Source organism: Ambystoma mexicanum, chromosome 3p, assembly GCF_040938575.1.
Source record: "Ambystoma mexicanum isolate Mex_15411 chromosome 3p, UKY_AmexF1_1, whole genome shotgun sequence".
In the NCBI taxonomy this organism is placed as follows: Eukaryota; Metazoa; Chordata; class Amphibia; order Caudata; family Ambystomatidae; genus Ambystoma; species Ambystoma mexicanum.
The window spans coordinates 680,234,186-680,262,152 of NC_090925.1; the positions used below are offsets into that span (position 1 = coordinate 680,234,186).

At 49.6% G+C, this 27,967-nt stretch overlaps 1 protein-coding gene across 7 annotated transcripts in view; it reads right to left on the minus strand.

Moving 5' to 3' along the window:
* The window catches only part of RNF44 (ring finger protein 44), a 763,073-nt gene that overhangs the window by 386,968 nt on the left and 348,138 nt on the right, over positions 1-27,967 (minus strand). For 6 of the 7 annotated variants that reach the window (XM_069651466.1, XM_069651462.1, XM_069651464.1 and 3 more), the window contains 4 exons: positions 19,728-19,895; positions 18,986-19,168; positions 17,849-18,010; positions 17,114-17,226 (listed from right to left, as the gene is read on the minus strand). In XM_069651466.1, coding sequence (XP_069507567.1) covers positions 17,114-17,226; positions 17,849-18,010; positions 18,986-19,168; positions 19,728-19,895 — 626 coding nt within the window. The remainder of the gene's footprint in view (positions 1-17,113; positions 17,227-17,848; positions 18,011-18,985; positions 19,169-19,727; positions 19,896-27,967) is intronic. The other variant, XM_069651465.1, reaches the window with a different exon arrangement.

A 27,967-nucleotide genomic window follows, 5' to 3' on the forward strand; every position in this document is an offset into this window, starting at 1 on the left:
GGAGGGGTGCCACATCCGCTGTTCCCCCTGGTGAAGAAGATCGGGGGTCACTGGTGACCTGATCGGCGGATACACCGACAGGTGTTGAAGTTCCGAGAACCAAAACCTGTCCGGCCACCACGGGGCTATGAGTAGAAGGGAACAGTTCACCGAGTTCTTCAACTTCCAAATTGCTTGATGGACCAGATGCAGAGGCGGGAAGGCGTAAGCTTTCATGTCGTGCCATGGAATTTCGAGAGCATCCCCCAGAGAGGAGGCTCCCAGCCCCCCTCTGGAGGCATACTGAGGAAGCTTCTTGTTTGCCGCCGTAGCGAAGAGGTCCACCTCCGGTCTGCCCCAACGCAAGAAAATCCATGAGAGGACCTCCGCCTTCAACTCCCACTCGTAGCTGGCCGCTGTCCGCCGGCTGAGGGCATCCGCTGTGACATTCAGCTGGCCCGGGTTGTGCACTGCAAGCAGCCAAACACCATGAAGCACAGCCCACTCCCAAATCTGGATGGACAGGTCCACGAGGGGGGGAGACTTGGTTCCCCCTTGCTTGTTGATGTAATACATTGACACCACAGTGTCCGTGCGTATGCAGACCACCTTGTTGGCTAGGATTGGTCTGAACGCCCTGAGCGCTAGGAAGATCGCCAGAAGCTCTAAATGGTTTATGTGGAGTAGCTTATCCTGAGGTGACCAGAGATCCGAGACCTGAAGAGGATCTAACTTAGCACTCCACCCCAGGAGGGAGGAGTCCGTCGTGATCGTCACCATTGGGGTTGGGTCCTGAAAACCCGCACCCACCGACAGATTGCTGAGAGATAACCACCACTCCAGGTCCACTCTCATGGAAGACGGAATCATTATCAGCTTGGAATCCGGGTCCACAGCCTGACGCCAAGAACTCCGAAGAGCCATATGGGTCCGCCTCATCTTGAGACAAGCGAGAGGAAGAGCGCCCAGAAGCCTCTGGAACCACCAGGCCGACATGCTCTCCGACTACGCAAACATCTGACACGTGGCTAACAGATCTGCCATCCTGTCCCCGGTCAGGTACACTCTGCAGTCGATAGTGTTCCAGCAAAAACCCAGGAAAATCGAGTCCTGCGAGACCGTCATGGAAGATTTCCGCCAGTTCACCGACAGCCCAAGATGGAACAGGAGCTGAAGGAGAGACTGAAGATTGGCCGCTGCTTCCAGCGGACAAGGGCTGCGTAAGAGCCAATCGTCCAAATACAGATACACATGGATACCCTGCAGACGAAGATAGGCCGCAATCACCGACATCTTCGAGAAGACACGCAGCGCCGAGCTGAGGCCAAAGGAAGCACTCGAAACTGGAAGTGCTCCTCTCCCAAAGAGAAACGGAGATATCTCCTATGTGGATTCCAAATCAGAATATGCATATACACATCCTGAAGATCCACCACACTGAGCCAATCGCCCATCTGCAAGGAGGACCGTATCTGGCTGGGTGTGATCATCTTGAATTTCTCTTGGGGTAGGAAAGGATTGAACTGGGAAAGGTCTAAGATGGTGCGCAGGGCAGCCTGGTTGGGTTTGGGCATCGTAAACAGCCCGGAGTAGAAGCCCTCCCCTCGTTCCCGAGGGGAACGGGTTCCACAGCTCTGAGGTCCAGCAGTTTCTGAACCTCGGCTTTGAGGGAGGGCGAGCCCGACAGCTGAAAGGGAGGGTTGAAGGGTGGGGTAGGGGGGAAAGGGTAAGCGGAAGCCCGCCCGAGCGACTGACAAGACCCAGCTGTCTTCGGTGATGGTCTGCCACGCCTCCCAATGAGACGCAATGGGGCCTCCCACCGGGGTCTCGTGCGTACGCGGAGAACCCTCATTTTGTGGGTTTTTCGGTGGTGTTGCCACCTGAGGTGGAGGCTGAGGATTGGGGGAAAAACCGAGTCCGTTGTTGCCTACGGCGGTTATTCCCCAAAGGGGTATCCACTCTGTGAGATTTCCGGTCGAGGAAGCCCCTAAAGCCAGAGGAGGGTCGGTTTTGCGACAACAGTCTCTGGGTTTGAAAGGGGTTTTAACAAGGACCGACAAGGATTTAGCTGTCTGAGTGCTATCCTTCGTCTTGGTGAGCTCTACATCGGTTGTAGAATGAAAGAGCTCCTTACCACCGAACGGAAGGTCCAGCACCTTGTCCTGCACTTTTGTCGAGAATTTAGTGGCATGCAGCCACACCTGCCGTGAGGTATCAACCCCCAGCATAAGGCCCCGAGGCGAGGTGACTACGTGATGAGCCGCAGCCTCCAGGAGATCCTGGACCAAGACGCTGGCGTCGGATAATCCCCCCTTAAAGTCTTCCAGCTTCTCGACCGGGATGAATTCCTCAAACTCCGACAGACCTTTCCACATCCGCATATTAGCCCCCGCTAACACCAGTTCGGAATTGGCCTGCCTGAGCTGCAAGGCCGAGTTGGCAAAGATTTTTCTCCCAAGGGAGTCAAGGAGCTAGTCCTCCTTCGCCGGAACCTGAGGAGCCGTCGTGGAAGAGGATGCTGCAGGCCTAGACTGCAAAGTGGCCGCAGCCACCACAGCGGAGGGGGGGGGGGGGCGGACAAGATGACAGGGCCACCTCTTCCGAAGAATGCAGCCTGTATCTCGCGTCAATTTTCTTATTGACGAAAAGTCCAGAGTGTGGCTTTTCCCAGACCCTGCGGACCTTGGCCAAAACGTCCTTTTGCAAGAACAGAGACAGGGTGAACGTCCCAGAAAGCACGCCCTCCTGCGGAGCGGGTGCCTCGGGCACCGAACATCTAAGAAGCACATCATGTCCAGTACCCGGTCATGAAAAGTTCTAAAAGAGCGGGGCAGATCCTTGTTGTCCTGATCGCCTTGCACGTCATCCGACAGGTCAGGATCCTGCTGAGCTGTGTCAGGCGCTGCCTTGTCCACAGGGGACAATTGGGGCAAAGGCGGAAGAGTCGGGGAAGGCACCGTAGGCAAGGGAGGCGCGGGCGGAACCACCGGAGGAACGGGTGGAGCCGGAGGCGCGGGCGGACATATCTCCCTAAAAAGCCCTTTGAAGTACTCCCTCATGGGGTCGGTACGCATGATCGTTTGAAATTTACCAAAAAAGGAGTCCTCCGGGGACTGCTTTGGAACCTGAGGAGGCCTCTCATGAGGAGGACAATTCCAGGGACGTAACGGGGAAGGGTGCCACACCGGCCCCTCCACCGATGTATCCACATAAATCAAAGGTGCCGACCCCGCAGGCAACGAAACGTGCGGAAGGGGCATCCGGGCGTTCCAATCGTAAATTGGCCGATAAGGATACGCACAAGGAACTCTATGTTCACCCAAGGAACCAAGCCCTATACCTGAGGCCGATGGCGTAGTTGTAGGGGTAGCACCCAAAATGGCCGCCGCGGTCGTGGCAGGAACGGGTGCCATTTTTTCATCGCCAGAGGGGAACTGCGGCACGTGAGGAAGTGAGGCAGGGGTCCCCGTCGATGGATCAGGGGTCTTAACTCTAGCCTTAATATAAGGAACCTCGACAGAGCCGGTACTATGAGGCCTGGAATGTTTCTGCGACATACCAACCGCCAAAGGACCTCGGCACCGCCGGTAAAAGAAGAACTTTCCTTCTTTGCCCCCCTCAACAGCTCTGGTGTCGCCGCAAGAGCGGGAACGGTGAGAAACAGCCTTCACTGATAAGGCCTTGTCAGGCCTCTCAGAAATGTTGGTAACTTTAGCCTCTGTAAGAGGGACCTCAGACCCATGTCTGGTAACAGCCTTATCCGCGTGGGCCTCTAACATCTGTTCGGTGACAGCAAGCCCCACCAAGGCCTCAGGGCTCACCCCGGTCTTATTTTTGAGGGAAGGCGATAGAGAGGCCTCAGAGCGAGCTCTGGTATCCCACGACTCAGTAGAACAGGGTCTACAAACAGCCCCCACAGGAGGGGCCTCAGAGAGTGGTCCGGTATCCACCGGCCCTTTACGGAGACCCTCGGAGAAAACTCTGGTACAATTATTAGGCCCAACGGGCACCTCAGGGCGATCCCCAGTGACAGAGCGATCAACGCCTCTCTCGGCCCGGGAGGAACACGGAAAGGTATCCCCCGGCCGGGGTGCTCTGAAAATGAAAGAACTTACCAGGCGTTTTTTCTTTTCGTCAATGAACGCCTGAAAATGCGAAGGAGGAGTTTGTCGGAACACCTCCTCCCACTGCTCCAACCGGCGTTGAAGTACACAGACCGAAAGGGAGTCGCAGTAAAAGCAGGAGTCCCAACGGTGATCCGGACCCAAACACTCTAAAAAAAAAAGAGGATGGGGATCCGCCCTCGCGAAGCGACGGTGACACGATGAACAATCTGGAAAGTCTAGTTTGAACGACAGACAGACTAGTACACGATCGCTAGCGAGAGAGGAAAAAAGGGAAGAAAATCTTCTGAGGATGCAAGTGCGTCCAGTCCCGAACGAGCGGAGAAAAGGACTGATGGGTGATGCGTGAGGCGGAGCCAAGGTGGGCGGGGCTACGGCCACGTGCCAGGCCCCGCGCAAGAAAGAGAGGAAGGACACATTTTTGAAAAACATTTTTGGATGCTTTTTACAAAGTGCTCCGGTCCCGTCCCACAGGACGGAGAGATGTCCCATAAGTATGGAGAAAAGGGGACGGGACGTAAGAGTATGAGGAGATTTCTCTTACCCGCAGTCCACAGGAAGGCCACCCTTCTATTCCCAGAAAAAAGAAAGAAAAAGGAGAAATCCAAGGTCTCTGGTAGAAAGAAAGGTCTCAAACCTAAACTTGCTCACAGGACAGGGACATCCCTGAGAGGACAGTCCTAGGTCACCCCAGTGACCCCTTCCCCAGCTGAGGCTGAATGGGAGGACCAACCAAACTCAGAAGCGTCAGCTACTGGTGACACAGAGCTGGAAGAAAACCTTCCCTGCGTTAGAGATCTGCATCCCAAAGACCATCCTGGGCTGCATATTTTCCTTGCAGCAGGTGGACCCTCTAGAGGAGACTTCAGCAGAGGTCAAAGAGAGTGTCCTTCTCTAGAAAGTCTGCGCCAGCAGGCAGCTTCCCAGCTGGAAGGGCAAGAGCCAGGGAAGCATAGGTTTTACTGCGAGGATGGCCTCCTCTACAGTGAACCTACTGAGTCTACCCCAGGGGACTACAGGAGACTGGTAGTGCCTCAGGATGTGAGACGAAGGTTCTTACAATTAACCCATGAGCTCCCTCTGGCTGGCCACTTGAGTATCAAGAGGACGAAAGAGGTTATCTCTGTACTTCTACTGGGCCAAGATGGGGACTGATGTAGAAAAATTCAATAAGAGCTGCCACACTTGTCAAACTTCTGGCCAGAGTGGAGCCAAGAATGTGGCACCTTTAGTGCCCCTCCCTGTGGTGGGAGTGTTTGAGAGGGTGGGGATTGACATTGCTGGTCCCTAGACCCTCCAACTTCTTCAGGCAACCGATTTATATTGGTTGTGGTAGACCATGCTATCATGTATCCTGAAGCAAAACCTATGAAAACTGCTAATGCTCAGGTAGTGGCCAAGGCCCTCATTGGTATCTTTACCAGGGTAGGTGTTCCTAAGGAGGTCATCTCTGACAGGGGTCAAATTCTATGTCCCCCTACAAGCAGAGCATGTGGAAAGACTGTGGAGCGACCTACAAGTTCCCAACAGCCTAACATTCACCCAAACCAATGGGTTGGTGGAAAGGTTTAACAGAACTATGAAGAGCATGATAGGTGCTTTATAGGAATCCCTTAAAAGAAAGTGGGACCTTATAATGCCATGCCTTATCTTTGCTTATAGAGAAGGCCCTGAAACAGGGGTTAGGTACAGCCCCTTTGAATTGCTCTATGGGTCATCCAGTCAGCAGCCCTTTGGCCCTGATCAAGGAAGGGTTGGAGAGTGTTCCTTCTCTACAGCCAGTGAGAGTCACTGACTATGTGCTAGGCCTCAGGAAGAGGATGCCACTCATGGTGACAGAAGCCTCCGATAACCTGAAAACAGGGTCCAGGCTTGTTTTGGTTATGGTAGCTAAAAGGCAGAGGGTCTTACAGGAGAAATGGCTTGGACCCTTCAAAGTTATGGGTAAACTTGGAGAGGTCAAATATTTAGTGGACTTGGGCAATCCCAAGGAGGCCCCTAGGGTCTATCACACTAACCGTCTGAAGGCTTATGTTTCCAGACTAGAACTAGGAGCTTTGCTTCTAGCCTCTGATCAAGAGGAGGAGAGTGAGTCTCTCCCTGATCTTCTCAGGCGAAAACCCTCATATAAGACAACTGAAGGAGTAAAACCATCTTCCGATCTGACTCTGAAACAACAGGAGGAGTCCAAGGCTCAATCAGTTTGCCTCGCTGTTTTCAACCAACACCAGTCTTGACCCCTTGGGGCCAGCCTGATATTCTCACTGGTGACAGCCTCCCTGTCAAAAGCAGGGGTTACAGAATGTCAGACCATGCAAGATCGCACTTAAAGGAAGAGGTCAAGAAGAATGCTTGATCTTGGGGTTATAGAGCCATCAACAAGTCCATGGTCTAGCCCAGCTGTACTAGCGCCAAAAGCAGGAACCAAAGAGTTGAGATTCTGTGTGGACTATAGAGCTCTTCATGCAGTCGCCACAACCGATGCCCATCCTTTACCTAGGACAGATGAGCTGGTGGACAAACTTGGTTCAGCCAAGTTGACCTCAGGCTATTGGCAAATAGCTCCGACAAATGTCAAGGAGAAAACTGCATTTTCTACCCCAGGAGGCCTCTACCAGTTTAAGGTTATGCCTTTTGGACTCAAAAATGCACTTGCTACATTTTAGAGGATGGTGAATCAAGTTCTGAATGGGTTAGAGGACATCTGCACAGCATACTTGGATGACAGAGCAGTGTTCAGCCCCACTTGGGAATAGCATCTTCACCACCTAGGATATGTTTTGCAGGCTCTTGAACAGGCCCATCTGACCGTAAAGGCTAGAAAATGTCAAATTGGTCAATGTTAAGTGGTCTACCTTGGACATAAGGTAGGAGGTGGTCCAATAAGGCCATTGCCTGGCAAAGAACAAGCTGTACAAGACTGGGCCACTCCTACTACTCAGACCCAAGTGAGAGCCTTTTTAGGTCTCGCAGAGTACTACAGGAATTTCATAGAGTACTATGGGCCCATAGCTTCTACCTTGAATGTGATCTCCTCACCCACATTCCCCAAGAAGGTCAGGTGGAATAAGGAGTGCACTAAGGCTTTTGAAGGACTGAAGAAAGCCCTTTGTCAAGCTCCTGACTACAAGCAATCCTTCATTGTACAGTCAGATGCTTCTAACCCAGGTATAGGTGCATTTCTGACTCAAATGGATGAGAAAGGCAGGGAACACCCCATCTGCTTCATCAGTAGGAAACTGAAGGAACGTGAGACAAGGTAGGCAACTATTAAACCTGAGTGTTCTACCATTGTGTGGTCTCTGAAGAAGTTTAGGCAATACTTATATGGTTCTACTTTTTTGTTATTCAGACAGACCACCAATCCTTGAGATAGTTAATGCAGATGAAGGGGGAGAATACTAAATTGTTAAGGTGGTCAACCAGTGTCCAAGGGTTTGATTTCACCATAGAACACAGGTCAGGTCATCACCAAAATGCTGACCTTTAGTGCAGTGTCACAGAGTAATCCTTTGGATTTCTCATAAGGTTTAAATACCTTTTCTTGGGCGAACTACTGTTCCCAAAAATAGTAAAGTGAAATGGACAGTACTTACCTTTTCTCTTTGTAGGTCCAGCCCACCCACCCCATCCTATGGGAAGCGCTGGGGGTTACTTAGTAGCCCCCTTTTCCTACTTACTCATGTAAACATTTTTATGTTACCCTCGCTACTTTAAATGGCTGGTGGCGGTGGTTTCATTTTCCTACCATTGTGCTTTTCTACCACAGGCTGAAACCTACGCTGCAGTATAGCACGCAGGGTGGACCATTGTGCCAATATTGCCCGTTCATCTTTTCTTGCCATTTGTTTGAGAGGTCTTTCTTGGGTTTTACTCTGCGCGCCAAATCAGGTTTGACCCCTTTGTTCGTTTTGCCTTTGGCAGGCTTCAGTACTGAAACCCAGAGTCTGGCTCCAGTGTGTCTGGCAGGGCAGGAAGTGAGGGAGGTGCTTGAGACTTCCCTGTCCTTAGTCTCCAGGCCAACCTGATTGCACCAGTCCTGATTGGCTGGCTGTCTGTCTGTCTGTCCTTGTAGGACAGCCACCCTGCTGTGCGAGGGACAGCTAGGATGTGCATGAATGGGAGAAACCTGAATAAAAAGCCAGGCTTCTTGGACTGAAGATAAGAGTTGACCACCCGGGGGGCGTGGCTATGAGAGCAATGTGAGAGGTCGAGCTCTGGGAGAGCTCCCACGATCCGGTACGTGATCCTGCTTAGAAGTGCACATATGCACGCATTTCTGCCCTAAAACTTTGTGTGCTCGCCCATGAAGGTGGTGCACACGTATCCTGCGAAGCTGGAGCCTGAATTACGGAAAGGGACGGCCCTGCGGACATTGTTGTGCCCAAGAGTCCTGGGGGGAGACTCACAAAATGGCGGCCGTGAAGACTGAACAAAGGCGCCAGCCTGTAGGGCAGAGACGGCGGCGGCACTGTGCGGAAGAAGAGATGGACGCGGCGGTGGAGCACCGAGGCCCCTGTGACACCCGCTGATGCACTGAAGCGCGGTGCCCGGAGGCCGGAAAGCGCCTGCAGCGGCACAAATGTTCATTCCGGACTGCCCCCAAGGTTGGCGGCAGCGGGGCACGGGACATCCCCTGGCCTATGTCTGCGACGAACGCGGGAGCACAGAGAAGCGCGTCCGGCGATAAAGCCCCACAAACATCGCCGCTGTGGGGGAAGTGGCATCAATTTAAAGCAGCCCACGGTTGTCAACCGTGGGGCCAGCGCACACACCTGGGGAGTTCCATAAGTACTGGGGGGTGCGCCGATGGACCAAGACCAACACGGGCTAGGGCTCCAGTACTAAGCGGATCGAAGAGCCCAAATAACTACGTGGGAGAACACAGCCCATTCCAGGAGCAGAACTGGTAGCCCGTGGGCATTCTCAGCATGGCCTGCTTGGGCCCCGACACTAACCGCAGTCTAACCTAAGACCAACGGCCACAAGTTGCGGGGCTTACACATACAACCTTGACACACAGTGATGTCTAACAAACTCCCCATAGCAAAGAGCAAGCAACCCACACTCGACGAATACGCCAGAACATCGTCGAGCGCGGAAGGGGCCAGGTGTAAAGACAAAACCCTTGCTGGGGGCACAGTCACTATGGGCAAAGACCAGGAGATCCTCGCTGCCATTGCGGACCTGAAAGTGGCTTCGGAAACTAAACTAGGGTTGGCCATGGACGAACTGAAAGCGGACTTAGAACTCAAAGTCGGGGCAGTACAAGAGGAGGTGAATCTTCTCCGGCAAGATGTCAGGTCGCTGGCAGAACGCACGGGGGACCTAGAAAAAGAGGTGGCCCCGAACACAGCGGCATGTGCAGCCCATAAATGTGAACTTCATGCCCTAGTACAACGCGTGGGCAACTTGGAAAGCAGGGCGGAGGAGGCGGAAGGACGCGCCCGAAGGAATAACATATGTTTCGTAGGATTGCCTGAAGGAGCCGAGGGTTCCAACCCCACGGACTACATTGAATCAATGCTGCTGCAGGAGATAACCGGGGGGAGTGCTGACCCAGGGGTTCGCTGTGGAAAGGGCGCACAGGGCCCTGATGAGGAAGCCACCACCGGTAACCCACCCCCCACCCACAGGTAGGTGATAGCCAAGATCCTGAATTACCATGACCGGGAGAAAATCCTTGAGTACTTCCGAAAGGGCAGAACAATACAAAGGGCATCGGCGCACATAACCGCATATCCGGACTATACCTTGCAAGTGCAACGCCGATGCATGAACTTTGGGGTCGTGAAGCGAAGACTGCGTGAAGCAGGCCACAAGTACATGCTGCTCTACCCGGCAAAACTGAAGGTCTTTTACAAGAGCAGAACTGTGTTTTTTGAAACCCCGGAGGGCGCCATGGGATGGCTGGATGCGCAGAGCTGCCCCCAAGAATCGGGTATCCAGGCAGAAGAAGGCGCAGACAAGTAATGTGACTGTGGCACCTGCGGTGTCCCAGTCTAAGACATTGGGACTTGATTATAGTACAGGACATAGCTAGCTGAAGGGTGCAACTAGGGCTATACATGTAGGCACGATCCGTGAGCACAAGAAACTTAGATAATTGCGCGGGAGCCTTACTGAGCCAGCCCTCATACCCCCTATAACGAGTAGATTAGTTAGGTCACCAGTAGTTCTGTGACACCCTGCCGGGTTCTTGGCCTCGGCATTCCGCGGGCGAGCCAGAGATCCAGGGATGGAGCTGGGCACTTGTTGAGGCTGGGTGGGGTGGGGGAGGGAAGGGGTTGTGTGCAGTGGCTACCTGAGCAGGCTGAAGATTGATATAGGATTATTACAGGAAACCCACCTCACCAGGGAGAAGCTGGAGGTGGTAAAGAGAAAGTGGAGAGGGATTACCACCGGAGCCACATACTCCGCTTACACGAGGGGGTCATCACGTGGGTGGCGCTGCAGGTACCATTCCAGCTGCTTCAGACCACAACAGTCCCAGAAGGCAGGATGACTGTGGTACGAGGGATGCTGGAAAACAGAGAGGTGAGCATCATAAACTTGTACGCCCCTAACCAAAATACAGCAGCCTATTTCAGGACCCTATACAGCAAAATTACCCCCGTAGTGGACGGCGCAATTATATGGGGAGGGGACTTTAATTGCACATTAAATCCCAAAATGGATAGATCAGACGGTAAACCAGATGGGCCCACTCCGGCTGCAAAGGCTCTACAGGCTCTGCTTATTGACCTTGGACTCGAAGATATTTGGAGACAGCTGCACCCGATAGATAGGCAATATTCACATTACGTGGCCCCACATAATCTGCAAACGAGGTTGGACCATATGTTCGCCTCCTCGGAGCTGGTAGGAGAAATGACGGGAGTGGAATACAAGGCCAGAGTGCTCTCAGACCACTCTCCCTTGGTCCTGGAGTGGCGACACCAGCCCCCCAGAGCAAGAATCCTGACGTGGAAGCTAAGAGCGGAGGCTCTGCAGGACCCGGTTTTCCGGGAGGACCTGAGGGAGGCGATTATCGAGTATTTCGACACTAACACAGAAAGCGTGCAATCGGTTGGAACCTTATGGGAGGCGTTCAAAGTAGTGGTACAGGGTGCGGCCATATCCAAATCCAAAGGACTCCAAGGTGGTATAGAACGGGATTTACAGGAATCAGAAAAGTAGCTAGAAGGCCTAATGCGTAAGGGGAGCATCTCACGGGAAAACGGGGAAAAGATGAAGCTGCTGCAACAAGCCAGCAGCGAGCACTGGGATAGATTATGCAAGCTGAGCTACAAGAAGTATGTGGAAAGGCAACATGCGGGAGGAGACAAGCCGGGCAGGTTTCTGGACTGGTTATATAAAAATGAAACACCACGACCAGTTATCAGGGAAATCGGAGGGGACGAAGGCCAGATTTGGGATACCCAAGAGGGAGTGAACGAAGGGTTCTCCAGATACTATAGTCTTTATGGGGATGCAGGGGATGAGATGGATCAAGAGATACAGGAAACACTAGAAGATATAGCCTGGACTAGACGCTCAAGGGCGGGAGGACCTGGACAACCCAATCACATTAGACGAATTAGAGATAGTGGTCCAACACCTGCCCACGTGTAAAGCCCCAGGGTCAGACAGTCTTCCTAGTGAATTCTATAAAACATTCAAACAAGAGGTGCTCCCCCCGTTGCTGGCTATGCTTAATGAGGCGTTCGAACACGGTGTACTACCGGAGTCCCTACGGGAGGCGGTGGTCATCCCGATTGTTAAACTGGGTAAGCCAAGCACAGACTGTGGGTCATACAGACCCCTATCGATGCTCAACCAAGACAGCAAAATCCTAACGGCAGTGCTGGCTAACAGGCTCAAGCGAGTGATTGGCAAATTGATACACCCCGATCAAACAGGCTACGTCCCTGGCAGGAACATAACAGATAACCATAGGAGATTCCACCACATTATTGATCATACAGAAAAGGACCCCGGCCAGATGGCAATATTCTCGCTGAATGCTATCAAGGCCTTCGATTCGGTGAGATGGCCTTGGATGCTGGCGGCTCTGGGTCGAGTACGGGATGGGGCCAAGCTATCTGAGATGGGTTAAAATGCTATATAGCTCCCCAATTGCCAGGGTCAAAACAGGTGCAATAATCTCGGACAAATGGCAACTCAGTAGGGGCACTAGACAGGGCCGCCCCTGGTCACCCATGCTGTACATCCTTGCGCTGGAGCCACTGGCAGTCTGCCTCAGACAACAGTACTGTGAGATAGGGATCCATACTGCGGGGGGGTACACATCTCATATCACTGTATGCCGATTATACACTCTTATATTTGCGCTTCTCAGAGGAAAATCTACAATATGCCCTGGAGGTGATGGAAAACTACGCCACCCTCTCAGGCATAGCAGTAAACCCCAAGAAGTCAAGCATGTATTCTCTGGGAAGATATAGAAGTACCCAGCCGAGAAGTCTACCGGTCTTGCCAATACCCTGGCAGACCGAGACGTTCCAATACCTGGGAATTAATATATACCATACGATAGAAGAGGAACACAAACATAACACGGAAAAGGCAATTGAATGCATTAGAATACTATGGGGTTCTGGTCCAGGCTACCCCTGGCCATGATGGGCAGGGCGGCTTTGATTAAGATGGTAGTCCTGCCCAGAGTGTTGCACTTTTTTGTAAACATCCCGTACGTGATCCTCAAGCGCTTCTTTGTGAAACTCCACAGTGTGTGCAGGGGTTTCATATGGCACAACTCCAGGAACAGGGTGGCCCTCTGGAAACTGCAGCACTCGTGTGACAAGGGGGGTATAAATCTGCCGAACTTCGAGTTATACTACTTGGCAGGACAGCTGCAGTATGTGGTCAGATGGTTGTCTGAGGAGGAAACGGCCGAATCCAGGCTACTGTACAAGGACCCCGCCCCCCTCTTTCTCAGAGAGACGGTGTGGTTGCCCAAACCAAGGGTGTTGGGAATGGCGAGACTATTGGTGTTGGGCTGGGAGATATGGCGCAAAGCATGGCTACTAGTGGGAAACCCAACCCCGCTCTGCCTATAGGTGCCGTTCGTGTCGCTCTGCGGGGAGGACTCTCAAATGATTAAAGGGATCCGTAGTTACTGGGAACCGGTGGGCTTGGCGACCCTGGGAGATATATGGCAGGAGGGGGTGGCACTAGACTTTCAGAGATCGATTGAGGACACTGGGGTGCATAAAGGCCAACATATTACCTATGTTAGAATCATTAAACGAGTGCGAGAAAGGTGGCCTGAGGCAGTGCTTGTAGAACAACCCGACGCAACAATTGAGACAATGTATGATATTTCAGAGGGTGGGCACGAAATATCCCGTTTGTATGAGTTGTTGGGGACTAGGGTGGGAAAGGAGCTGATTCAACTGAGGCGCGACTCGGAGGAGGAGGTGGGAGAACCCATCTCGGATGGGCAATGGGACAGAGCCCAAAGATGATATAAGAAGGTATCCCGAAATGCGAGGTTTCAGCAGATACAGCTGTATGTCACTCACAGAGCATACATGACCCCCAGAAAAATTGCAAGGTTCGGAGGCCCGATGGCACAGAAATGCCCACGGTGCGGGGAGGCGGAAGCTGGGATGCTACACATGTTTTGGGCTTGCCCGGAGGTGGGGAGGTTTTGGACAGAGCTGAAGAAGCGTCTCGGGGAAAAAGGGATCACACTGGAGGTGGAGTCGGCCTGGGCGTGCATGCTGGGGGACTTTACCAGACCACGCAACCTGAAGCACATTAGCAAGATGAAATATATGGCTTTCACCCAGGCCAAATGAAGAATCGCAATGTGCTGGAAAGCAGCCCATCGACCTAGAACTGAGATGTGGTGGGCGGACCTCAAAGTGGGCAGATGCAGAAGCGACTGCCTGGTACGAAGCAGACAGCAGAGGAGGAGAGGAGGAGAGGAGGAGGTGGGACCTCTGATTGCATGGAGACTAGTGGCCTCAATGATGAGACCCTCCTTGGCCGACCATAGTGAGGATGATACAGCTGCGATAACTGAAGTAGACATGCCTGGAGATAAATAAAATAGTGACACAGAAACAAGGCTCGAGTTTTGGGGGCAGGAGGGTGGGGGGGGGAGGACTGACACGTTTGATTTGTAATATAATATTGTGAAGCTTATATGAGGATGTCCTCAACGTTTGCATTGTTTGGAATGTTGTTTAAAAAAATAATTAAAATAATGAAAAACATTTTTTTTTTAAAGTCAACCACCAGGAAGAACAGCCCAACGAAGATACTGTGACAGATTCCTGCTGCATCCTTCTGGACCTTTGAATTGCCCGGTGAAGCCCTGCTGCTGTGCTGAAACTCTTTCTGGCCGTCGAGAAGTTCCGGAAAGGGCGACCTCTTCCCTTAGGATAGTGGGACCAACTAACCCTGAGACTAACTTTGCTGGAAGACCTTCCTCAACTGGCTCTACTTCTTTGCTGCTGCTGGAACTGAGTGCCTGGGGTCGAGAAATCCGTAGTCGAGTGCAACGTCAGTAAGCCAGCCAAAAGTTCCAGGAGTCTCCCGAGGACTCTCCCGAAGCAGGACGACCAAGCTCGAGTCACCTCTCCAGAGTGCTGGACTTAAGGAGTGAAGGAAGCCCAACTGGTGTAAAAGATCTGCGGTGGTGTCGTTTACTGCGAGCATAACTGAAAAGAGCCTGTAGCTGCCGCCGACCTCCAAACTGCTGTGCAGAAGTCCCTCCAAATGTCCTCCCTCTTGTCCCCATGACTGAGGCCCAGGAACACAGGACCTGCAACACTGCAACCAAGACAGAAGCCAGCTGGATCCTCTTCTTCTAACCTAAGGTACTGTTCTGACTAAGGGGTACTTCCCTCTCAGTCTGTAGCTTGCTTTTCTCCGTTGAGACTTGCACTAGCTGCTTTTCTAGAATTGATCTCAGCTCTAACATGCGACCCAATAGTGCTTTTCTACAACAAACTAACTTTGTGCAAGACCTTTTGCCATCTAAGAAGTGCTCCAGCTCCAGCTCCATAGACTTTGCTCCAATTGACTGACTGTATTAGCTCCCTGAAGACTCTTCTGGTCCATTGACTTTGATTCTTACTGTCCCTGATACATTGGATTTTAACTAATATTGCTGGGAAAGGTTTTCATCTAGACTTCATTGGAAGAATGTGGCTAGCTGGTGCAATTGGGCTAACTGCATGCAGGTATAGGATATTGGTTAAAAGGAGAGGTGAGGTTTTACACAACATAGGGTAAGTGTGAGATATGCTGACTAACACAGATGGACTATAAAGTGAGGTGAGGCTACGCTACACAATTAAGAAAAATACAAAATATGAATACCTTAGATGGATAGGCTATATTTATAATGGGTAATAAATAACATGCACGATTTACAACTACCAATCAACATACACATAAAATAACATGCTTGTTGTGTCTCTACAGGACACGAGTCTTTAAACACATGCATTAACATTTTGCTCCGATTCTATAGGTGCTTATTATGTGACTGGAAGTTACAATAATAAAGTTTCCAAAACACCACATCATAATCAAACTGAGTCTAAGAGTGTTAGGGAGAATTCGCAGAAATGTGCTAATTCCTCTCTCACTTGGAGACCCCCCAGCACTTTTGCTGGACTCTAGGACTTTTTCATTTTTAACCTGGAGAGACCGACCTTTTTTTCACTCATGTTTTTTTCTTTGATTCGAACTTTGTGTTTCTTTTGGATTTTGGAGTCTGACAAACTCCATAGACATCTTTTTACATTGTGGCACACAGCACATTCAGTGCAGTGGCATAGGGAAGTCTTTCAGATTTTCCAAAGGTTTAAATACCTTTCTCTTGAAAAACTACTGTTTCCAAGAGCAGTGAAGTGAAAATGACTTTACTTACATTTGTAACTTTCTAGACCCAGCACAAACTATCTTACAATAGGGTGCTGGAGGTGTTGCCATTTCTTACTGGAACATTCCTTCTTGAGATTTACTCTGCGCGCCAAACCAGGTTTGGTCCCTTTGTTCGTTTTGTCTTTGGCAGGATTCACGAGTGAACCTCTGGCTACAGTATGTCTGGCAGGGGCAGGGAGGGAGGGAGGTGGCCGAAAATCCCTGTGCTTAATCCCCTTGGTTACAGGAATGCATCCAAAGGCGATTGGCCGGATGGCTGTCCGGCAAGGATAGCCACCCTGCTGTTTGACAGCTAGACTGGAATGAACGGAAGAAACCTGCTTAAAAGGAGAGGCTTTTTGGCTTGGAAGAAAGTCGACTGCTGGATGAAGGAATCAGAGGAAGAACTTGGAAAGGACGCCTGCTGCAACTCCTGGACCGTTGGTTTGACCAGTGAAGCCCTGCTTCTGTGCTGAAGCTCCAAATTCGCCTCTACTGGAGAAGCCCTGCAAGGACAACTTCTACCCTTGAGTTGGTGGGACCATTCAACTCCAAAGTGAGCCCGTCTGGACATCCTCTCGAAGCTGGCTGTACTTCCACTGCTGCTGCTGGAACCGAGGTGCAGGGAGAGGAACCCCAGATCAAGTGCATTGCTTTTAAACTGGACCAAAAGCACCAGGAAGATCTTGCGGACTCCCAAGAAGCAGGACTGACCAAGCCTGAGCCACCTCAACAGAGTGCTGGAACCCAGATGCAAGGAAAGTCCGAAGTGGTATCCAAGAACCGCGGTGGTGCTATTTGCTTGAGACGCGAGGAGCTGAAACCGCTAAAAGCCACTGATTTGAAGTTTGTTGTTTGCTGCCGCTGACTGTCCCATTGCAGAGCAGGAGTGCCTAGACGTCCTCCCTCTTGTCCCCACGACTGAGGCCCAGGACAACAGGATCTGCAGAGCTGCACAGGAACAGAAACCAGCTGGAACCATGCGCTCTAAAACTGTGGGGAAGATGGAGCTCAAAATGCTGTGTAGACGCAGACCCCACCCAGTATGCGGCAGGGAAACATTAGTACACAGATGCAAAAGAAGTTTAACTTCTACTGAAAAGTAAAAGAGGTGCACTACTTACAGGAAGTATGGCAGAAAGCTGGGGTAATATGGTGGAGGAGGGGGTGGTGGGATCGGCTGCTGGAGTCTATATCTCTGTGTGTTCAGTCGCCGTGGCATCATGTGGGGGTATGGCTGAAAAACACAAAACATGTGACAGATTAGTAAAGAAAGCTCAAAACTGCTGACCTACCTAGCCCAAAGCAAATGGAATACTCATGCTCCTATTGTGCTCCTATTCCAGACCACTGCCCCATTCCTCACTCTCAATACACCCATCCCTTGCCTCTACTTTTTTCTCCGCTTCATGTGTTACCTCTCAAACTTGCAGCAAACAGAAGCAGCACATACACCCAGTTCATTGCAACACTCCATTCAGTTAAATGATCAGAACACAAGCTTGAAAGGGCTTGAACTGTCCGATACTGTCAAAATCAATACAGATGGGAATCCCAGACTTACCAAGGATTCTTCTGAGGAATGGAAGAACGTTAAGGCCTCAATGGGCTCAAGAAGTAAAAAAAACTAATTGGCCCAGCAGGTAGAGGCAAAAGACCTACCACAAGTCCAACATCAGTAGAAACTGGATCCTTATTTGCATTAACCAAACGATCAGAAAGTAACCCCATATGTATTCCAATTAAGCAAGGGAAAGGAATAGTTTCCTATTGTCCAGGTGGCACAGCAAAGAATTCCCTATCGGCACAATACACTGCCAATCATAGGGCACAGGGAAACGTTGGAAGTAGGGACTCACCACTCCTAAGGGCAGTTCTTGGTGCAAGGGATCATGGGAGAGATAATGTAGCGGGACGGAGGAGGACATTGCTGGAGCATGGTGAGAAGGAGGGTACGAGAAACCTCCAATCGGATGCTGCTCCCCACGGAGATCCACGTCGTTCTCTATCCTTTGCAGAGGCTGTGTGGGGTGAAAGGAAGCACAAGAAGGTGGAAAGGAAGGCAGCGGAGAGAACAAGGGACGGCAAGGTCAGTGAGTGAGAAATCCAAGAGGGAGGACATTTGTGCCCAAAGAGGGAGTGAAATGCAGGCGCCCAAAAGGGTGGTTAAGGTAGGAGGTGTTGCCCACCAAGTGGTGGGGGGAGGAGACAAGGGAGCAGTGGGAGGACAGCCACAAGGGTGTGCACAGTGGGCAGGCCAAGTGGGAGAAGGATGAGGAGAAAACGGGGGCAGCCAAGGATGAGAAACGGATGAGTGGAAGGCAAAAGGCCGTATGATGGGGGCCAAAAGGGCATTTGAGAGGGGCGAGGGACAAGAGGGTGATTGATGGGGGTTGGGGCCAAGAACATGAGTGATGAAGAGGTCCAAGAAGGCAGATGACATGGGTGCCAGGTTGTGCGTATAAAGGGGCCCCAAGAGTGAGGGTTTGAGAGGTAGGAGGATGAGAGTGATGAGGTGCAAGGTAGGAGGGTGAGTGAAGCGGTGAGAGGCAAGAGGGTGAGAGGAGAAGAAGAGAGAGTGTGTGAACAAGAGAAATAAGCAGCAACAGAAAACAAAAAAGGTGATGTGCTAATATGCACAAACAATACCCTTCCCCTCAGCAGGAGCGAGCACAGCGTTCCGAGTATACCCATGCCAAGACCTCATTTTGGATCAACCACAGAGTGACACTCCACATTCCTCATTTATGTATGAAAGTGTGGTGTGTAGGAGAGGAGCCCATACATCCTTGGCGCTTCAGGCCAATTAAAAAAGTTAAGACACCCAGCAAACATTGGCACAAAGATGCAACACAAAAGACACTGCAAATGTCCCTAGACGGACACAGTGCAAGACTGTACACGCATTGCTCTCCTATCTTCCATGAGACCAAATTCATGTTTTCCCACCTATGTGACACTCATTCCTACCCCTCAATCTAAAGAGACACGCTTACCATGCGTGGGTGCTGAGGTTGCAGTGGCACAAACTGGCCAAGAGCTGCCATGTGGGGTTGCTGGTGAGGCGGTACTGCCGGTGGTGGTGGGGGCGGATGCAGGATGTAGTGCTCACTGGATATGAGCGGTGGGAAAGCCTGGTAGGAGATTGGAAGCTGCTGCATAGTGCATGCCTGTATCAACTAGACAGAAAAATAGATAAATGAGGAGCATGTGCACAATTAACAGGCATGCAAATTACAGAAGGTGATGACAGATAACCTATCACAAAACCACACTGGTTATAATCACCTATGCATCTGCCTCAGATTGCAGGTCTCTACCTTTTCTTTCTAAACCGATATAACAATCAAGAGCCTTGCATCTATGATCCCACACACTGAACACAATAATCTCCCAGAACAAATGGCTCACAACCCAGGGTCAGTTTAACCCCTCTCCCTTTTTCCTTTTTAACTGCCTAAGTAGAAAGCAAAGAGTTAGTCTACATCTCTAACAGGTTAACTGATAATGTTACTTAACATTCACTTGAGCAGGAGCTGAATGATCGGCAAGGGCCCACTCGTGCTACATGATCTGCTCCCAAGCATCTGTCGAGAACGCTTTCTTCTCTTCTTCACACTCAATCTATTGGCCTATAAGTCACATATATCAAATATTTCTCAGGAATCGCCTTAGATGGTGCTCCAGACCCTTCCACATTACTTGGTAGAAGTGTTTACTAGGGCCTACAACACTCACCGGAGGCGGCAGGCAGCAGAGTGGGTAGTGCTGTCCACTGAACATCACTGAGCATGCTGGTAGCTGCTGTGCGTTACAACCTGCAATGTGCTGGCCTGTGTGTAGCGGGAAGCCTTGCGTTGTTACTGTGGTAACTGTATAGGACAGTGGAACAGGTCCCTGGTGCACCTATGCATAAATAGAAGAAAAGAGAAGTACTAGTTAAAATAATCACAACATTCTCTGGGTGTGCAAAAAAAGTCACCTGTAACTGGTTCAGTGTTGCTATCATGTATAGATTTATAGTACGTTTGGCTATGCCCAATGGTGTTCAGCAAGGGAAAAAAAACATTTCCCAATAATAGAAACCAGGTGCCCATGGAACCTTGAGACACATGCTGCAGACATATTGTAGAGACACCTGCAGTGGATCTCAGACTTCCCTGATGCCGAAATGTAAGCACATTTAAAGCCTAGACAGTTAAGACAGTTTGTGGGTGGCATATCCATTGATCAAATGTGCAGCACCAATGCCAAGGAAATTACAATGAAGGTCAGGAGCTTTGTTCTGCAGCATTAGTCATTGCATTTGGTTGCATGCTGAGAAGAAAAGAGCATAAAAACAAAAATCCCAACTGAAGCAGAGGCGTGCAGAGGAATGCAGAGCTTACAATAAGGCTTTTGTGAACAACCCTGTTGCATCAAAGAATCTTAACTGTTTGGACTCCTGACAGTACTGTTTTGTGAAAGCTCACTACTAAGTTGCTGCATCGTGCCAAACATATACAGTGAAATCTGAAGCCGACGGCGAAATAGGTGCAAGTCCAACTGCAGGCACTAGCTGCAGAACCTTCTCCACTTTTGGTCTCTGCCAAAGCACACACGTAGTCCTGCCCCAAGGCAAGAAGCCAAATTCTTGGACCTCAAGAGCCACAGCACCAGGAAGGGTGATGCCGGGTGGTGAAGCACATTGCCCCGTTATCTGGAGAACAGTTTGTGATGAGTAGGCTCCTCAGGCAGGTGCAGCAAGTCTGGTCTGAGAACCTATTTTGGGGCTATCAGGATCATCTTGCAAGGGTGTCCACCCTCTCAGCCTTTTCACTACTCTCTAATTCGGAAGGCTTGGAGAAAAAACATTAAAATAATGTCCGACGAATCAAAAACTCATGCCCCTTGAGGCAAAGTTTCTTTTGTATGTGGTGGCAAACTGATTGCCATCTGGGCATCCCCACACACCAAAGATTTTCTCCAACACCTGAGTTTCTAGCTCCTACCCACAGCACACTTACAACTTACTATGGCGGTCTGCAGTAGCAATCTTCCCCATAAGGTGAACTACCTGCCCCAGATGCTTGCAGGACCCATTGCCACAGGGCCTCCACACACAAGGCAACGGAAGGGTCTTGGCCGCCCTCTTCTCCTGCGGATGGAATATAATGCAGTTGTGTTGCCAATCCGGATCCTGCTGGCTTTCCCAGACAAATTTGAGTAAGGCCTTGAGGGTCAGCCTTATTGCCCTTAGCTCCAACACATTGGTTCTCAGTGGTAGCGATGCTGCACATCAAAGTCCTGAAAGTGATCTAGGTGGGACCTCTGTTAAGAGGATTTCTAGAATCTTGCCTGGTGTACAGATTTTAGGAGGCCACCCTAGTTATAATGAACAGGATCTCAGAGGTTTGCCGTACCTCAATCAAGGTACGTGGATAAGCAGTCATGTCTTATTCTCAGGTGCGAATGAGTGGGGTCAAGAGCCCTCAAGGAGTCCACATAGTATGGCATGCAATGATTCAATTTAGACAGTCAAGTATAAAAATACAGTTATTTATTATAGGCCTTCAGAACACAATAGAAAATGAATCTGGCAGGTAGTACTATTGCACAACACTATGATACAAATATATACAGTAACCATAGGTTCAAATATACACCAAATTACATAGCTAGCAAAATCAGATAAGGGTTACACTTTCTCACCAGAATAGAATTGCTGTAGGCAAGTTCAATAAGCTTGTGTTGGGGGGGTTGACCTTTAAAAAGGTTCTACAACTAGTTTACCAGAGTTAAGTATGTGTTTTCCTGTCTTCCAGACCCAAGGCTAACCCGAGAGCAGGATATTCGACCCAGGTTCGACAAACAAAAGGTGAGTGGAATGGAATAAGGGGACCAAAGGGACTTGTTGACAATGTTATCCTATGGCGGACAGATGCACTCTTTAGTTACAATCCACCACCTCCTCACCCCCGACTCAGATTTTCCCAGATGTCGATGGGGGGTCAACTGGGTGTCACTGGGGGCTCGATCTAATGCTGCTGGTTTCCATGAGTGGTGCCCAGGTGTTGCAAGTTTGAGGATTCTTCCGGTCTTGTACTGCTGCAAGATGCAACCTCTGTCGAAGAAATGCAAGAACCACCAATGCAGGCCCTTCAGGGCACTTCACAGGTTGGAACACTGCAAGTTCCAGAGACAGTATTCGCACACGGGCGTCATTCCGGTCGTGATCACAGAAGCTGCTTCAGGACAGGTTCTTGTGTAGCTGGACAGCTGAAATTCGTGATAAGGCTACTAGTGGCACAAGCTGGCAACCAGTGCCGTTGGGGACTAATGTGGAACAGCGATGTTTCTAGCGATGTAGCCCCTCAGAGAGCTTGTCAGTCCACCGGGCAAGTCCAGGGACACTTCCGAAGGCACAGAAGGGCAGGATCCTTGCAAAGGCGTTGAGGCTAGTTGGTCCCAAGGGCTGAAGCATCAATCAGGGACTTCAGAAATCAGGCTGAAGCGCAGGGATTCACCTGGCTGGCTACTGGAAGGGATGCTGAACCACTTCAGGAGTCGTCTTCAGATCTTCAGCAGGATGCTCTTTGAGGGATTCTTGGCTCAAACGTTGATGTGACGAAATGGCTGCAGAGGTTCTCTTATCCAAAATCTATCTGAAGTCCAAGTCCACAAATGGTAAGGACTTGCACCATTCAAACAGCCAGTAGTTGTCCAAATCAGGGACAACTACTGGTTTCACATTGTTAAAATGGATTTCTAAACTCTTAGGCCACCCTATTTATGGCGAATACGGGAAGCTCTGGAGATCTGTAGTCAAACCTATCAAGGCAGCATGGAGAGTGGTCAAGGCTAAGTCTCAGGAGAAGTGAGTGGGTTCAGGGGTCGTAATGAGTCCACACATTGAAGCAATCACGGATTACACTTCGACAGGAAGTATAAAAATACTATTTATTATTGGCCAAGAAACACTATATAAATGAATGAGCGGGTAATACTATCACACAATACAACTAATTTAAAACTTATATACAGTCACTGCAAGCCAATGCAAAGTATACAATTCAGATCACCCCCATCTCCAATACCTGAAAGGGAAGGTAAATAATAATTGCACCAACAGTCCACAGGAATAGCAAACCTAACTTATAAAGTCCGGGGGCCTTGTGCCGAAAAAAAGTTCAAAGTTCTCAGATAGTTTCAGAAGTTAAGAAAACGTTAGGGCGAGCATCCAGTGGATGTGAAGATTGATCCAAAAGGATATTCAAGGAGTTTTCTGGCGAGTTAAATGCTTTCCGGCCTTTTGGAACAAGTGTTGCCAAAGCCAAGAGTTTTAAAATAAATTAAAGCTATCACAAACCTTTAAAGGGTTGAGATGGGGGCACCGGTAAGTATGATTACTACTCAACACCCGTACTCCTCCGCAGACTTGGCAGGATCGCTGGAAGGTAGGTTTTCCTACTGTTGGATCCAGCGATTGTCACCACGCACAGGGACAGAAGGCGTCTCAGTAGTCACGGTTGTTTGGGAGTTTCCCAAACGTCCACTTTATGTAGAGAATACTCGCATTTGGGACACAGGGCTCCAACTCTTAAAATGGCCTGAACCACACAAGTATGTTGGTAGCAATGGCTGAGCAGCCAGGCTCATTTTAGGAGACGGAACAGGGCTGTGTGTACACATAGGCCAAAGAAACGGACACAAAGTTATGTCAAAATAATGGTTTAATATACATATACACTAAGGTATAGTTAAAAGGTAAGTACTATTACACACAATAAGTGACTTCAGCAAATCCAATGCATAACTCACAGTATGTAAACCACTTTGTAATACTTTTTAGAAGAGCAGTATGCAATTCAAAGGTAAGTAAAATACTATCGTAAAACAGTTTCAGTTAAGATAAATGAAACCAAACCAACACAAGGTAAATAAATAATTGCCAATAATTTCACAGTGGCCTTGCACTTTAGAAGACCATCCCTAACTAGTTATGAGTGTCTTATAGTCAGTTTGGAGGGCAAAACAGGTAATGGACAGCTGTAGAAAGTTCAAACGTTCCAGAGGAAGTCTTCTGAAGCAAGTAACAGTTTTTGTTGGAGAAAGGGTCAGGGTCTTTGGAGAAGTCTCCCTGTAGGTTTACAGGTGTTAGGCCTGGGCAAATGTGTATGGGTAAACTCCCAAACACACAAATCAGCACTCCAGCAACACTGGAGCAGCAATTAAGCTCTAGGTAAGTTCTACCAAGAGTCTCACAGTACCTTAGGAGTGAAGAAGAAGAAGTTGTAGTATGATGCCTCCACGATGCAGCAACAGACCCGGTCACCGAATTCTTGATCAGGCAGATGAAAAAGGACACTGGAGTGGATCTCAAAGCAGCAGTCGAGTGAAGAGGCTTCAGACAAAATATTCTTCGAAGTTGTAGTATGATGCCGCCACGATGCAGCAACAGACCCGGTCACCGAATTCTTGGTCAGGCAGACGAAAAGGGACACTGGAGTGGATCTCAAAGCAGCAGTCGAGTGAAGAGGCTTCAGACAAAATATTCTTCGGGGTTCTGTGATTTTGGCACCTTTTGGTAAGCACCAGTGAAGAAACTTTATCGCCCGGTAAATTTGTCTTGCTAACTTGGTCTAGCACTATGTTGAGGGGACTTCAAGGAGTGGAATCTTGCCTGTGGAGGTCTGGAAGGAGGGCACCAAAGTTTCGGGAGGATTCGATCTTCGGGAGGACGATGCACTTGATAGTGGCCACAGGTCCCTGGCTATTGCGGTTTGCAGCCCATGAAAGTACCAGCTTGTCATGGGATGGCTCGAAACATAGGTAGAGTCATCCTCTTCAGACTTCTCCGGACGCTTGGAAGAAGGGATCGAGCTACAGCAATTACTCAGAAGGCATCTCCAGTCATCTGGAAGTGGCTGTGGACATCTTTTCCTCTTCTTTTTTGTCGATTCTTGTGTTCCAGGGATCAGCTTGCTTTCAGCCCCAGTATCTGTGTCTTATGCAGGACCCCATCCAATCAGCACCCATGCACCATTGAAACTCTGGATGCTGGCTGTCGTTTCAGGACAGCTATCCCCCCTAGTTGGAACTGGTTCCAGGCAGACACCCCAGAAGACAAAAACAGAGGCGTTTCGGACTCCTCCCCCGTTTCCTATCCTCGCAGACACGCTGGAGCCTTGGCAGGCTTCACAAAGGCTTACCTGCGGAAGACCAAAGTCAAACCAGGACCTCACCCACCGAGCACGGGAAAAGGACAAAGAAGGCACAAGCAAAAGAAATTGCAAAAAAAAGAATACAGCTACCATTTTGGGTCAATGGTGATCCTTCGGTGCACTACCGTGGCTGTGAGTACAGCCTAAAATAACTATTGCAGCCATTCAGATTTCCCGCTCACTGTAACCAGAAAGTTACAGGAGCAGTGAAAAAGATGATACAGGGGGAATACCCCTCAGCACTCCACATAAGATGGTGTGTGCTGATCTCACAATATAAAAGATTAGGAAGGACACTAAATATCCCCACGCCCTTGGAAAGTTGAGTTCTCACAAGGAAAATAACAGAAAATAAAAAGGGAAGCCCAACGGACTCCCAGCCACAGTTCACAGTGTTGTATGTAGCAAAATGCAATGACAGATGCCACAGAACTTCGAGGAAAGCATTTCTCCAAGAGAGAGTTACAAAAAGAAATACAAAGTATCCCATAAGATAGAGTAAAATAATGAGTGAGTGGGGGAAAAGGTTGCCACTAACTCATGGGAACAGAGCAAACATCTATAAGTCCAGCAAAAAGTGGCAGGGGGACTCGCATGCAGAGGGGATTGTAAATATGAAATGAAAATCTATCCTAACAGCGGTCAAAGAAAGCCTTTCAGTTCCGGACCCCTTGATGCTGGGACGTTGAAAATTCGCAGGAAGGTGACTTATGGGACTAGCTGGAGACCACTGAAGTCCCAAGGAAAAATCCAGAACGGTGACACTTCTGGATTTGGTCAGTCCATAGGTTGGTCCACGGAAACTTCTGAAGACTCCAAACCGCAGGGCCACGAGAAGACGGTCGAGACTGGTTGGTCCCACAACTCCAAAAGGTTGAAGCACCAATGAGGGTCTTCTGAGATCAGCAGCCAGACAGGGCTTCACTGGGACGTCAGAAAGAGTTGGTCCTCAGGCCTCTTCAGGAAGGGTCCTTGGGTCGTCCTTCGTCTGCACAGCCACACAGGATACTTGGACCCTCCCCAGATCTGTTGGAATGGCTGCAGGACCCCTCTTGTTATCCTAAATTCAGGTGAGCACAGAAACCCAGCCCAACCAATAGAAGATCTGCCCCACACACACACACCCCATCAGTGGTCCAATCAGGAACCACTGTTGGTGAAACTCATGCATACACTCCAGTCATACTGAAACCAGTATTTGGATAGGGACCAGACAGTCCGAGCCCACTTCCTGGCTCCTGGCTTCAAACACACATGGCCAGCACTAGCCCACGAAAAGCACTGCTTTCCTGTGCAAATGTATGACCATAAAAGGAAATTCCTGATCTGGCAAGGTAGAAAGAAGGCCAAAGAACAAAAGGGTCAAAGAACAAGCGAAATACCTCATGACACTTCCAGGTTAGGACACGAGCCACAGCGTAAAGCCAAACACAGTAAACGGCGTGAGAGCCAACAAAAACACAACCCATTAAAAATGGGAATATTTAACTGCTGCCACCAGCTTGTCTTTAGGCACCTTTAAATGTAACCAAAAAATAAATTTGAGTGTAGATGTATCCCCATTGCACTGCCTTGGAAGATGCATTGTGCAACATGAAAGTTATCCATGACAGACAAAACGTAAAATGATAAAGGGAAGCAGTTTCCCAGTACTGACAGTCTGAAGGACTAGTCAGTTTCCTCATAACAAAATGAGCAAAAGGGCAGTGCAGTGAAGCTTCACTTCATGGTGAAGTCAGAACAAGGTGTAAAAACAAAAAGTTTGGGGGTCCATAGACCCAAGAGAAACCTTCCTTACACACATTGGCTCGATACCCAGTCTTTCTGGCACCAAGAATGTGGAGTGGGACTAGAGAGCCCCACCCCCTTCTTGGGCGACACACACTGACACAGTCAGACATGCACACACGCAAGTACATGATCTTATAAGGACTGTCCTGACTTGAAATATGGCCAAAGTACAAGCGAAAAAGCCATTTTAGGGCACTAGTCACGTTTGGTAGTCATACGCAGCAAACGTGAATGTGCACACCAAAAACAATGTAAAAAAGGCAAAAATATATCTGCTGCCACCTGCTTGTCTTTAGGCACAAACGGAAGGGTAAGAAGTAAGGGTGATACAAAAGTATCCCCATTGCATTGCAAGGTACCATGGTCAATGTTAAAAAAGTACAAGAATGCAAAAGGGAAACAAAGTTTACTGTTACTGATAGTCTGAAGGACTGATCAGTTTCCCCATAACAATGAGCAAAGGGCAAGAGAAGCAAAGCTGAAGGCTTCACTTCGAAACACCGGGACAGGGTAAAAACAGAGCCAAAAGAATAGGGTTCAATAGGTAACTGGAGGAAAAGTTGCAAAAACAGAAATACTCTCCAACCTTAAATGGACAAATCAGACATTTCAAAATGCAAAGTCTTTGATAAAATTGGCACGAGTCCACCAGGCAAGCCTGCACTTCATCGACTCGTTCAGTCGGATATTGCCCTTTCAGTCCCCATCCAGCTAACGTCACTGAAGGTCCAGATGCTCTTGCTCCAAAGGCATCTGTAGCCAGCAGAATAGGATCACTGGAATGTAGGCGGACATGAGCCCAAGCAACTTGTTGTACTGTGACGGACACCCTTTCTTCTCAACTCGGGCGAAACGCCAGCTGACTCAGTGGCTCCACTAGCCTGGTGCTGTGTCAAACATTGCCCCCAAGATTTTTGTTGTGTGTTGGCTGGAAAGTGGACTTCTCCTTGATAACTGAAAACCCAGCTGATAAAGGTCTACCAT